General features: G+C 38.8%; 1 protein-coding gene across 4 annotated transcripts in view; it reads right to left on the reverse strand.

The window, feature by feature from the left end:
• The window catches only part of SYT1 (synaptotagmin 1), a 588,991-nt gene that overhangs the window by 103,850 nt on the left and 470,413 nt on the right, over window positions 1–14,728 (reverse strand). For all 4 annotated transcript variants that reach the window (XM_021710395.1, XM_008053907.2, XM_008053906.2 and 1 more), the window contains one exon: window positions 6,409–6,526. In XM_021710395.1, the coding sequence (XP_021566070.1) occupies window positions 6,409–6,526 (118 nt within the window). The remainder of the gene's footprint in view (window positions 1–6,408; window positions 6,527–14,728) is intronic.

Consider the following 14,728-nt stretch of genomic DNA (forward strand, 5'->3'; position numbering starts at 1 on the left):
AAAAAAAAATCTGTTTGGGTATCTCAAATTATATTTATTTATTTTTTGAGTTGGAGTCTCACTCTGTCACCCAGACTGGAGTGCAGTGGCCGCTCCCGGCCACCGCAGCCGTGACCCGCTGGGCTCCGGCGATCCTTCTGCCTCAGCCTTCCAAGTAGCTGGAACTACAGGCGCGTGCTACCATGCCCGGCTGATTTTTTGATTTATTGTAGAGATGAGGTCACGCCAAGTTGCCCAGGAGGGTCTCTAACCTGCGGGCTCAGGCAATCCACTCACCTCAGCCTCCCAAAGCACGGGATTACAGGCTGAGCCACCAAGCCCGGCTTCAAATTATATTTCTAGGACAGTAAAGTAGATGGAGAAATGACAGTCCTATGAATAATATTTTTTAAAACATCATCTTATAGAAAAGTGGGTGGGGAATGCCAGGATGGGGACAAGGTACGTTTTGCTGGCCTGAGTTTCTGTAAGGAATTCGTCCACTGGCAGTCTGATGTCTATCGATGGTGACTCCTTGACCACTATGCATCCCCTTTTCCTCCCCTCTTACTTCCCTTAAGCAGTTACGGCCACTTTTGAATTTCCTTTTCCTTTTCTTTTGGAGTCTTAGATTCTTTGCGGGGAGCTCTCCTACAGTCCTTTGCTTTCCACAGGGCAGATTTCCTAGGCAAGGTCATGAAGAAGACTGGGGACGAGGCCTGGGACAGAAAGGGAAAGGGAGCACAGGACATTGGAGAACACTTTCTGGAACAGCTATTATTTTCCAGCCCTCGGTGTCCCTGACCTGATCCTCCCTCATAGCCACTTCCCTAGCTCTGAGATGTTCAGGAGACTGCTGGAATAGATGCATGTAGTTTCAGTCCTTTGCATTTATTTTCCCATGACCCTCTGCCCCCGTGATTTTGTTATGATTTCCCTCCACAATTTAGGTGAATACAAGCCATATCAAAGGGGTAGGACTGCAAACTTCTTACCCAGGTTGAATTACCATGGCTTGTAGCAGTACAAACACAGAAAAGTCTCAAAAGGACTAACTGTTGATCTCAGGGAATGAGGGCAGTAGAAAGGTCTATGAGATTTCATCCTGTTTCATATTGGGCCAGGCAAGAAGAAGAAACTGCCGGAAGCCACAAGTGAGGCAAGAAAACCAATTTGTGATTCTGAGAAGGCAAAAAAGGGAGTGCCCCAGAAATATTTGACTAGGAGTGTTCATAGGGGTTTACACAAATGAGCATTTCCTCTGTCTTCAGCAATGTCTCCAACAATGCCTCAATTTTCTTTCTTTTTTTTGAGTTGGAGTCTCACTCTGTCGCCCAGACTGGAGTGCAGTGGCCGCTCCCGGCCACTGCAGCCTCGACCTGCTGGGCTCCAGCGATCCTTTCGCCTCAGCCTTCCAAGTAGCCGGAATTACAGGCATGGGCTACCACACCCGGCTGATTTTTTTTGATTTATTGTAGAGATGAGGGCTTACTGCCCAGGTGGGTCTCGAACCCGCGGGCTCAGGCAATCCACTCACCTCAGCCTCCCAAAGGCGCGGGAATACAGGCTGAGCCACCGAGCCCGGCATGCCTCAATTTTCAACAACACTTGCAACCTCTATTTCTAGCCTCACCCACCCTGAGTACCTCTGCTTGGTGTTTTAGCTGCAGACAGGGGAGGCACCTTGGTGGGTTAGAGATGGGGGCTCCTTGTTCTCCCATCTTGAAGGTGGGGGTATAGGGAAGACTGAATGGAATACTGGAAAGTGCTCTGCATTGGGAATTAGGTGATTTTGAATGTTAGTAATGACAAGAACGTTTGCAAGAATTGAACACCTCCTACTGTTTGCCACATGGGAGAAGATTGCACACATTATCTACGTCTCAAGCTTCAATTTTCTTGCTGGTAAAATGTGAATATTACTTTCAGAAACTACCTCACAGGGCTACTGTGAGAACTACAAGAGAAAACCAAGTTATAAAAAGGATTTCTAAATTGGAAAGTGTTCTCTAGCATGTGACTTTTTAACAGTTAAAAACAGTTCTCAGATTTAAGTTGAAAATAGAATGTCTTCCTAATAGATTAGAATCTAAAAGCTATAATCACTTTTATTTTGCAGATTTAGAAATTTGTTCTTTTCTTTGAACACTCATGTCCTTAAGTAGAAAACTTTGTTTCATTTAAATTGTGGTAGAAAGCCCAAACTGAATTTATAATCTTGATGTTTCTAATTAAAGGTATACACAGAAGTCTCAAATTGTCTGAGATTGAACCCCTCATCAAAAAAAAAAAAAAAAAAAAGAACTTCAGGAAAGTAATTGCTGTGACATAAATAGGGACAAGAAGAAGGGCATCTGATTATTCTGACTTGGGAGTCTACACAGGTATAAATGTATGAATAAAAACTATATAATATCACACAAAAGTATGAAACATACAACCTCACGCCCTTGGGAAATTTTTCAGAATATATGGCCGTCATCAATTGGTCTATGACTACAATAAGATTCAAATATCCTTACTGCTGCTCACAAGTACTTGAGAGTTGGGATATTAAAAATTACAAGTGCAAGGATCTGCTGTAGAGATGTGCAGAGTCCAGTTAAGCTTGTCATTATTAGATACGAAGGGCTGGAATTTGCATCATTTACCATATGGTTATATGATAGAGGTAAAAATCTTTATGCACTACCTTTTGAATAAACACTGTAGAAAGGAAATAAACAGATTGATGCTGTTGGAGAGCAGTAAAGACATTATTTTTGATACATCCACTTCTTATTTTCTTCAATTGTTTGTTAATTATATTATTCACTATTGGGTCTATGCAAAACATGAGCCTACTTTTATAAGTCTGCTGGAATTAATCAGTCCATTCCATCAAACAGATGAACTTTTTTCCCTGTCGAATCAAGAAATTAGTTAGGCCATCCACTGCTTGCTTTTCCATCTTGCATTTTTAGTTCAAGATTCAATAAAGTTACTAACATAAATAATTATCAATACAATAATATTTAGTGAGCAGTAAGTTGGGTCAGACCCAGTGCTCTCATTTATTTCTCACAATAACCTCATCAACAGGGTCCTCTCATCTTTCCCATTTTAAAGGTAATGCAACTGAGACCTAGAAGAGCTAAATAGCATGCCCAATGTCAAATTGTTAGTAGTGGCAGATGGGGTTTAAACCCTGACAAAACAATCCACTTTGGTTCCAATTAACTTGCCATTGCAGCAAATGTGGTTTGGCATTTGAATTACCTGAAATGATCTTATTATATAATTTTGGTCTCCTCATACATAGGTCAATTTACTTCAAGACAGATCATCCAAGTGCTTAAAGTTATTTTAATGGTAAGTAGGTTAAACAAATTTGAAATGCAAGGCTTGTTTTTTCAGGCCATAGCTCCTTTGTAAATAATTCATTATTCATTCAGCAGCTATGCTCGGTGCTACCAGTCGGTGAGAGCATTGTGGGAGGCATAAATACAGAACACGGTCTAGTGAGAGAGAAGTGTGAGGTTTGAGGGGTGTAAACAAACTGCTAGTGGTATTTTAAAAAGGCAAAGGTTTGTTCTACTGGAATGGATTTTGAAATGTGCTCTCTCTCAGACACCCCATGGCTCACTTCCTCAAGTCTTCCAGGTTGTTGCTGAAATGTCACCTACTCATGAGGTCTTCCCTGACTGCCCCATTTAAAACTATTCCCTAACACTAATGTCCTACTTCCTGCTTCACTGCTCCATACATCTTGGTACATCTTGGTAGACTATATGCTTTTCCCATCTATTGTCTTCTTGTATCTTATCTACTTTTGCATGTAAATGGCAGAGGGTAGGGTCTTTGGCTGTTTTATTCTCTAAGATAAACCAAGCACTCAGAGCAATGCTGGCTCAAAGCAGGGACACGATACATGTTTGTTGACTGAGTGGAGGAAATAATAGTTAAGCTGGGCCTGAAGAATGGGTAGATTTAGCTAGACATTTTTGGAAGGAAGGGAATTCCAGGTGAAGGAAATGACCTAAGCATAGAATGGAGGAGGAGAGTTGCCTAGACTGTTTGGAGAAGAGTGTGTTGGTTAATTTGGTTAAAATGAGATATGGTATGATGTAGACTGGACATATCTTCATCATGTAGACCTGAGTAATTAGAGTGATTATGACTTAATTCCACAGGCAGCTGGGAGTCCTTGAAATTAGGACTTTTTAAGGATATTTACCCTTTAAATATCTTATTTAACATTTAATTATTAAAATAATTCCAGGTAATTCAAATTAGGGGTTGACTCAGGTTGCACAGGTCCTGAAGTTAATATAATTTTGCTAGTTCTCTTTAGAAAAAAGAACATAAAGTTATAAATACTAAATGAGGTATGGCCTCTGGTCATGCCCTGTACATGTCACAATGCTGAGTTAGTGCAATGGGTGAGAGGAGTCATCCTAGCTGCCCTTCCTTTGCTGGGATAGCTAGCAATACCCCAATTATGCATGATATGACTGTTAGCTACATAAATACGTCCTACTAGACCCAGCTTCGCTGAGCTGAGTCCTGAGAATACCTGCAGCCTCTGATGCCACTGAATGAGAAGAGATGGATCATAGAGGAGAAGTCAGAGTGGAAAGAGACAGCAAGTTGGGATTAACAAATGGCAGTGGAAATATCTCTTTATGACCATGGAAATTGATTTCTAGGAACTTGGAAGAAACCAGAACAAATGAGGGCCTAGAAACTTTATTGGCTTCGATGCATATCTGTTCTGGAACTTTGTTGAAGGACACAGGATGAATCAGAAGGAAGACCAGGGGAATACAGACATAGGAGAGCAGGGGTTGTTGGAATCAAAGTTTGGAATGGACTTTAGGAGAGAGGATACAAAGAAACCATGTAATGGTACTTGGCTGTTGAACCAAAGGACTGGGAAAGGTCAAGTGTGTCTGAAGTGACCTCAGAATATTAAGTAGTAATATGGGAGTAAACGCTTATTTGCATATCTTTCACATATAGTCACGTTAAATTACTAAGTGTATTTTTAGAAAAAACTCTGTGTATTGCTTGAAATTTTCTGTGTTAGGCAATAAAAGCAGCACATTATTTAATAGGGTTTTAGTGACAGGAAAGAACTAGTGCCGCTTCCTCAGGTGACTTATTTATAAGAAAAATAAACTTAGGTACCAAGAGAATTTGGTTGACAAATTGGTGGGTCAGTGAGTGGAACCTCAGCGTTAGCACTTTTTAGCTTTTATGCTTTGGAATATAAAAATCACCAGGCTGCTAGTAGCATGACCTTTTTATTAGAGAAAGCATTAAATGACCAGTAATGTTGGCTATAATTCCACAGCCACAAACAATGACAACTGTAGTTGACTTAGGATGACCTTGTGGCTTATCAAGAAAATCCCTCACACTTTAATGATTTGCCGGAAAATTAAAAATATAATTGATTTAATCGTACAGAGAAGAAAAATTATGTTCAACTGTGGAAGTGACAAGTCCTTGAATTGACTTTGCTTTTTGAGCAAGGGTCTACTTTCTTCACCCTATTTTACTAAAGTTGGGTTGTATAAAACTTTCAAACCCCAAAATCCCCCAGCCCCAATACAAGCTGTAGAATTAAATGTGTTACTCTGGGGATCCATCTCAAACAGATTTTATTATTTATATATATTTGAAATGCTGAATATTTAATACAATGGTATTGTGAAAACTGTTAAGTCACCAAATAGCTAATAAATAAGTCTCAGATAAAACATTATTTTTTATAACATGAGTGAATTTCTTTTTTCATTTGAGTTGGAGTCTCACTTTGTCGACCAGGCTGGAGTGCAATGGCACACTCACGGCCACCCCATCCCTGCTGGGCTCCGGCAATCCTTCCGCCTCAGCCTTCCAAGTAGCAGGAACTACAGGCGCACGCTACCATGCCTGGCTAATTTTTTATTTATTGGAGACAAGGTCTTGCCAAGTTGCCCGAGCTGGTCTCGAACCCGTGGGCTCAGGCAATCCAATTACCTCAGTCTCCCAAAGAGCTTGGATTATAGGCTGGGTCACTGAGCCCCTCCTATCATGCGTGAATTCTGACCAAAAAAGACCAAACCAAAACAAAAAAACAACTTCAACAAAACTATAATCTGTCATAGTCATTGCCTTTCAGAAGAGAAGCAAACATTTTCAGCTTTCAATGCCAAAGAAAAGACAATTGATACCTTGGCTACAAAGAAGGAAAATAGATTTCATCTTTTATGCCAATTCCAATAAACTGAGAGTGGCTTCCTGGGGCACTGTGCTGGGATGAATTCTGAGACTGCTTCCAGGCTCCGTAGGAATGAGAACTGTGATCAATTAAGGAGTAGGGAGTCGCAGCATGTGTGCTATGCATTTGGTATCCATGATGAAATAGCATTTAAAAAAAATCAATAAGCACCACAGGCTTACCAGATAAACCACCCACATCCATCTTCTTCAGGTTCTTCGCCTCCAGAATGACAACAGTCAGTTTACCAGCAGTAGGTACGTAGCGAAGAGAGAAGCAGATATCACCCAATTTCTCTTGCTATGAAGACCAAGAAGAATGTATTAGTAACTTTTCAAATAAAAGTGACTACAGTTTTTCCTTATACATTGTAAATTCTTCAAGAGGAGGAGATGTCAATTAAAAATTTAAAACTTTTGGATCATTATTTTACTTTAGGAATTTATATTGTGGTCTTTTTAGCTTTACTTATTTCAGATGAGGTCTAATTTTCTTTCTCCTTATCCTAAAATTTGTAAAAATCTAAGTAGCAGGTTGGAAAATTGAAACACATAGTAATACAATATAAACCACCTCATAGCTCTGATGTTATTTCATGGGCACCATATTTTCAGCCCCCAAAATATTCATGATCCTTCACTCAGGCACTTTTGAAAAACTGATCCACGGTTTATATAATGATGATGGTATAGAGCCTTTTTCAGAAAGGGCTCCTATCAATTCTCCCACCCTAAATGCCTTATTCTCTAGGATGACTAATTAAGAACCATGCCATTGTTCAACATGATTGGAGTTTGCATTCATATTTATAAGCATGAGAGAGAGAGAGAGAGAGGGGGAGAGAGAGAGAGAGAGAGAGAGAGAGAGAGAGAGAGAGAGAGAGAGAGAGAGAATGTGTGTGTGTGTGTGTGTGTGTGTGTGTGTGTGTGTGTGTGTATTTATTGTAGCCTACTCAGATACTAGAGGCTAGACTGCTTTCTGACATAGGGAATTGGATACATGGCAATCAGGGTTTATTTCTTAGTGTTTCTTCTGACAAAATGTGAATTCTGATTCCAAAGAAGGCAACGGTTGTGTCAGACTTCTGCAGATAAGCTTTTAATGTAGGAATGAGGTCCAGAAGCCCATATCCTAAGGACCCCTCAAATTATGCTCTTATTATGACCACATTTGTCCTTATCTATAGCTTGATATTTGTGTTAAATCAGGCAGAGTCTCCAGTGTGAAAATAACTGTCTAGATGTAATTTAATAATGTATGGAAATGTAATTTCTTTTTTGAGGGTATACATTATATCTATCTTTTAAAAAAGAAAGGGTATGATTTATCTATAGGTAAGAAGCAATTATTCAATGTGTGTGTGTATGACAGAGAGAGAGGGAGAGAAAGAGAAGTGGTACCCCTCTCTGCTAAAGTAATACCTGTCTTGAAAACATCACCATATGTGTTTATGGCTCTGATTCTTATCTTTCTTTCTTTTTTCTTCTCTCTCTCTCTCTCCTTCTTCTTTTTTTTTGAGTCAAGGTCTCATTCTGTTGCCCAGACTGGAGTGCCATGGCATGATCATGGCTTACCATAGCCTTGACATCCTGGTCTCAGGCGATCCTTCGCCCTCAGCCTCCTGAGTAGCTGGGACTACAAACGTGCACCACCATGCCAGGCTAATTAAAAAATATATATATTTTTTGTAGAGATGAGATCTAATATTGCTCAGGCTGGTCTTGAACTCCTGGGCTCAAGCAATCCTCCCACTTTGGCCTCCAAAGTGCTGGGATTACAGACATGAGCCACTATACAATGACCAAATTCTTTTTTTTCTAGAGTCCCCATAGCCTCTTACTATGCATCTCTATGTTTTTGTCTTATTGTGTATATGTCTTAATTCTCACACATGACTGTAAACTCCTTGAAAACAGGGTCCTTTCCTAAGTTATCACTTTTCACATTTTTTCAAAACATAAATAAATGGAAACTTTAGAAAATACCTCTGTTCTGAACTATCTAGGTCATAGCCCCTTTTTGTTAGTGTGGATAATAGAGAGTTATGTCTAATGTGCCAAATTCACCTTATGTGCCTATTCACCCCTAGGAATTAATTTACATGTCAGGAGAGGCTAGTGGAATAAATTATTCTTCATAGTCTCTGATAATAAAGAATGGGAGTCAATATCATGGAAATTAATATAAAATATGAACAAATGCATTTGAACTTTATGAGACAAGAGAAATGCAAATGAACAAAATTGCTACTCAAAATGCTCATTAGGAGGAGGGCTCTTTTTGGTAGGATTCTGTCTATTCTCCACAATAGTCTCCTTGGGGAACTTGCTGTGTTGCAGGATCAGGTTACTCTAACTGCTTTAATTAGGCATTTCAGACATGACTTTTCTCTCTTAAAAAACACCTCCCTTTATGGGCTGTAATCTAATTCCATGATTAATTTAGGACCATCACAATTGTTTTAAACAAAGTAATGTCACAATTTATTTTTCTTTTGGTATCTTTTTATTCCTCAATCTTATGATAGATAGGGAATTTAAAAGATTTTACATAATATTTAGCTTCAGAAAAGAGTGTTTGTTGAGCTTGAAAAACCATGCCTCAAGTAGGAGAAATATCCAGTTACTTGCAATGGATGAGTATGAATTGTTGAAAACAAATATTTTCCTTGGTTAAGCCTTTCACTGAACTTCTGTGATTAGAAGGAGACTCACTTCTGTCCCTAGAATCTTGTTCTAGCATAGAAAGCTTTCACTCTCACTATATTTCTTGTCTATCCACATAGAAGACTGGGAATGACCTGATAGTTTTATGTGAACAATTTTATTTCATAGTTTTGACATGCTAATTTTGAAGAAAGATGGTTGGGAGAAATTTATAAACATTTAATTTGAGGATTTTATTTATCACGCTAAAGTTCTGGAAACCAAGATTTTCTAAATTTTTAAAGTTTTCTTTGGTGAGGCTATGGTGATGAGGAACATAGGGGTTCTTGAAACATTTATAATGAAAAAATAAGATACCAAAATCTACATCTCAGATCCTTACTTCTCCTTGACAGTTCTGTCTAGTTCTCTTCACAACAGCCCCATGAAGTAGGTATTATTATGTTCATTTTATAAATAAAGATTATAAAATTCAGGTTATAAAAGGTTACATGGGTATATCAGCGAGGAACTGAAGCAAGCTCTTTTGACTCCAAATCGTGAGATTTTGTTTTGTTTTGTTTTGTTTTTACCATTAGATTAACTTGCCATCTGAAAGGATAGAAACACATTTTCTAACGGACCATCCACTTGGATATTTCACTCTCACTTTAAATTAATTATGTCTCTAACTAAATTGAGGTTCAACACCAACCCCTCCCTCGACTATTCTGCTTTCCAACATTCCTTTCTGTCAGGGTCATTAGCTCATTGATAACCTGTGGCCGATTTCCTTCTTTTTGTTTTTCTTTATTCATTTAGCCCACAAGTCTTGCCATTACATTTTTGGTAAATGTCTCTCAGGTTGAATTTTTCCTTTCATGTTTTTTTCTTTCACCATCTTCAACATAATTTCTGTCTTAATCACATCCACCTCAATATGACCTCCATTTCCATATGATATTTGCCACGGTTACCACCCCTGCCATCACCTTCACCAGCCTCCACCATGACCCCCACCCCTAACATCATCACCACTTCTATCACCTTCATCTCCATTTTCACAGTCTTTGAGCTCACGCCCTAACCACTTCTGGCATATTTTTTGAAACAGTCTGATGAAAGACTTTAGTTATCATCTTTTCAATGTCCAATTTGGGCACCATAGTAACACCAAGCTAATGTTTGAAAGGTCCAGAACCTTCTTCCTGTGTTCCAAGAAGCTCTATCTTTGCCTCTGCTTTAACTGCCCACTTTTACTTTACTGTTTCCTCAAGCTTGAGAATATATTTTGAGTCTGACCATATTTCCCCACTTATAGAGCCATCACTTTAGTCCAAGTAGGGTGCCCAAACATCCTGATTTGCTCCAGACTTTCCTGGTTTGAACCCTGAAAATCCTGCATTCTATTAAATCTCTTAGTCCCAGGCAAACCATGGCCAGTGGTAACCTTAAGTCCATGTCATCATCATTCTTGGCCTAGACTTCTGCAGCTGCCTCCTAATAACCTCTCTGCATTGACTTTGGCCCCTTTGACTAGAGTCTCTGTCTTACATAAAAGGCAGAGTGATCCATTCAAAATGGAATGCTGATCATGGGACTCAAAGCATTTCAATATCTTCCTATTTCACTTAGAATATCATATATTCCTTATGCTAAAAGGCATTACATGATCTGAACCTTCAATTTCCTACCACTATTCTCCTGGTCTCACTTTCTCTTCTCCAAACATATCAAACACACTTCTGTCACAGGGTCTTTGGATTGCTACTCCTTCTGTCTGCAACATTCTTCTTCCAGATACCAGTATGAACTGTTTCATTAGTTTATTCAACTTTCTGCTCCTATGTCACCTCTTTCGGGAATTTTTTCTATGACTACTCCATCTAAAGTAGTCCAATGCACTCCTAAACACACATGAAGGGGACCCTAAAAATCCCAGAATTATCTTTTGGAGGGTCAGTCCCTTGTAGTACAGGTTTCTCCCACTAGCTAAGTATTCTAGGTACCCATCAGCATAAGTGTACCACAGGGTTGCTGTGAGAGGCTGTTTGGCTTCAGTGATTTTTTTTTTTTTTTGGAGATTCTTTCATCATGTTTGCCCATTTCATGATGGGTGATTGACAAGTGTACCTGCCTACATACCGTGCTGAGGGTTCAGCAGTTTTTGACAAAAAATGCATGATCCTCATGCCCTACCTTCCTTATTTACCTGACCTCTCTCTGAGCAACTTTTTTTTTTTGCTTCCTTGGTTGAAAAAAGTTCTCAAAAGGGAATGTTCTGCTGGTGTGGAAGAGGTAAAACAAAATATGGCAGGAGCACTAAAAGGCATCAAAATTGATGAGATCAAAAACTGTTTTGAGCTGTGGAAAATTGTCTCAATAGGTATATTGCATCAAACAAAGAGTACTTTGAAAATGATTGAAGTTTAAACATGTAAGAATAAATACATAATTTGAAAAAGTAAATTCCATTTTTTGGGGGGGTCCCCTTCGTTTACTACCTCTCCTCTTGGCCTGCTTCATTTTGTCTTAGCACCTGTCATCACTTGACATTCTGTTATGTTTGTTTATATTTTCCTCAACAGAACATCAGATCCATGAGAAAAGAGACTTGTTTTTCTCATTGCTGTGTTCCAGCATTAGAATAGTGCCTATGCCTGTTGAATAAATAAATGTAGATTTCCTACAATTGAATGCAGTCAGGTTGATCTTCTCAGTATCCTATTTTGTCAAAAGTCAGATTCTCTTGGGAAGCAGACTCAGAAAAATGTTTGTAAGCAGGAGATTTATTTAGATGTATCCTTTAGATCAGCACCTCTGGGGGAGTGAGGGAAGCAGGATTGCAAAGGCAGACAAGTTGGGCTGTGATGCAGTCACATCAAAGGCCTCAAAAGATCCTACAGAGAACTCCAAAGCTTGGATAATTTTTCCGAGATATGGGGCAATAGGGATGAGATCTTACCATCTTGAATCTCCCAAACATTGGATATAGGCTGCCCTTGCATCTTGGGTCAGAGTCTCTTTAGCCTTGGGTGATGCTGAGAAGGAACTCAGTTATGAGCTGTCAGCCTCAGCACTCTTGACAGTCAAGACAATAAATGGTCATAAAGATGGTATAAAGATTGGAGGATTTGCCACAACAATCACTATTTTTCTATGAGCAATATTCCTTCCCATCCCCAGACATTTGTTTTGTTGGGAAATTCATCTGCAACAACTTTATTCCCTTCTGCCTGATCACATTACTCCTAACCATTGAGTTCTAGACCACGTTCCATAAAAAGCACCTCTTACTATCCTCTTACGTGAATTCTTCTAGCAATTGCTTGATAGCCAGTAGAATGGTGCCTAGAAAATATTTTTTCCCTATTGATTTCATATATGTAAGTGCAACTCACCTTATACTCCAGAGGAACTGGATAAGCATAGAAAATACTTCATACTATTTTCTATGCTTATCTCAGGTCACACAGTAAGGGCTTCTAAACAATTGTTGGTCAACTGTATGGAAACGACAACCTCACCAATCTTTTGCTTTGTAAACAGCACCGATGCTAGTGCTCTTTCAACAATGTCTTCAGTTTGATCAACACGTCAACTAAGAAGATTTTTAGAACTCTTCCTTTGTGTTTAGCACTCTGGACACTGCCATATTAGCCCTGTCATGAAACTAGAAGTGAAACATTTCTGGAAGGTGTAGTTTTTATAAGATAATTTCAAGACCCTGTAGTGCTGTAGCCAACAGACGATTGCTTTTGCTGGTGTGATTATCTCACGAAGGGGCCTTATTACTATTAGGAATTTTAGCTTTATGTATAATTTATTTTAGTCAATTGCCTTGATCACTAGGTGGAAACTGCCAGTTAGTGTTAGAAAGTTCCAGCTGTGAGATTCAGAGAAATTAGCCTGCTCTTTCAGAATATGGAGCTGACAATCAAAAAGCACCTTTGTTCTGAGCAGCTTGATAATTTTATTATTTTTTAGAAAAATGCAGCCACTGAATGGAGTAGACACAAATTAATGATTTAATAGACAACTCCAGAAATACCTTTCCTTTTTGAAAAGCATTGTAGATAATTAGAACAGAGGTCATCTCCAATGGATAAATAAAAAGCTTGATTTAAGATGAATAAGTATTTGATGGATGCTGTGGCACTATCCATCGTTTTATGGGTAAAAGAGAGAGGTCACTTTGGTGACCTTTGCAAATGGGGCTAAGTTCATACATTTGATAGAAACACTGTACTTTTGAATGAGTTTTAAAAAAGTACCTGAAATTGACAATGCTATGACATTTTAAAAGGACATAGTCTATTTATGTTAATTGTAAGATTGTTCTCTGCTTTAAAGTGGCACTAGTTTCTCTGATGAGTAGATGGTTTTTCTCTGAGGTTGGGAGTCTATTTAAAGGTGACAAACAATTGGAGGTCCAGTAATCTCTCAAATAAAGAGCATTTGCATATTCTCTGTTTGTAAAATACTAAGATGTTCTTCACATAAGTAGAACAATGTTAAGTTTTTAATTTTAATAAGAGAACGAGTGGTTTTAAACATATTCTTTGGGTGGTGGAATTTTTCAACTTCATCTTATTCCCACAACTAATCTCATACCGTTGAATTATCTGCCAAATCGGTATTTACATCTAATGGACCAGATGGTCACAGCATGACATGTTGCTGTGTAATGTACCCAGGCTAGAAAGACTGAATCTGGTCCAGTGTACAAATGCAGTAAATTGTTCAGGTGAATGAGACATGTTATAACTTTGAATATTTTTGTGTGGGTATACTATACAATCCATTACATTTATATTCATTCAATTATTTATTCAGTTCTTAGTAAAAGCAATTATTGAGTTTCACCATAGATTCTTCCAGGCTATGGTCTAGACCAAGGATACCGAGGTGAAGTGACAATATAATGTGTTGACTGCACCACAAAGGCAGGACAAATGCTATGGGAGGTGAAAAATCGAAACTTTCCAGAGACCAGTAACAGAACTAAGGGGAGGGAGATTTTAACTGGAAACTTATTACCCCAGTCATCATTATCAATTTCTCCAAGCCATCCCAAAAGCACATTCTCTGTAAAAACAATATGCTTGTCATGCAAATCGAGCTTTAAGACAAGCTTTCTTGCTTTCTCCTTTTAACCAGAGTTAGCATGTGTGTGGTAAGGGAAGGAGGGTAGGTGACTTGTAAGTGTCCCGGAAGAGCCATCACCTGGGCTCTCTGAGAAAGTCCAGCAGGAAGAGTCAGGACAAACCCCACGCACAAGAGGGCTAGAATGTTCTAGACACAGAACTGCATGAACAAAGTCCTTTAGCCCATTAACTGCTTATACCAAGTTACTCTTCTATGAGTGTAAAGTTCATGTAATTTAATTAGCAATGGGCTTTCACTTTATGATTTTGAGCTTCAAAATTACTTCATGATAGCTTTAATTTATATTTTGATTAAGGGATACACTTGTGGTCCTATTAGAATTAATAACAGAAATGAGGATATTCTGATGTGATCAAAACAAGGATAGAGAACATTGAAAATAGAAATCACTATTAACAGTCAGTAACAGTAAAGTGCAGTATAGAGGAATGGCAAGAATCCCTAACTACAATGGGCATTGTTTCCCTATTCATTTGTTCAACAGATATTGGGTACTTCCTATGTGGTAGGCACTGTTCTAGGCACTGGGGCACAGGGGTCAGTGAAACATGCGATCAATGAAAAAAATAAACTTAGTAAAGTAAAAAGCATGCTTGGTGGTGGTATGTACTATAGAAACATCTAAAGCAGGCAGGCAGGTGGGGAGACTAATTTGAAACAGGAAGGTTAGGAAAGGTCACTATGAGAG

This window comes from Carlito syrichta, unplaced genomic scaffold, assembly GCF_000164805.1.
Source record: "Carlito syrichta isolate Samal-C Ts95f unplaced genomic scaffold, Tarsius_syrichta-2.0.1 Scaffold288851, whole genome shotgun sequence".
NCBI lineage: Eukaryota > Metazoa > Chordata > Mammalia > Primates > Tarsiidae > Carlito > Carlito syrichta.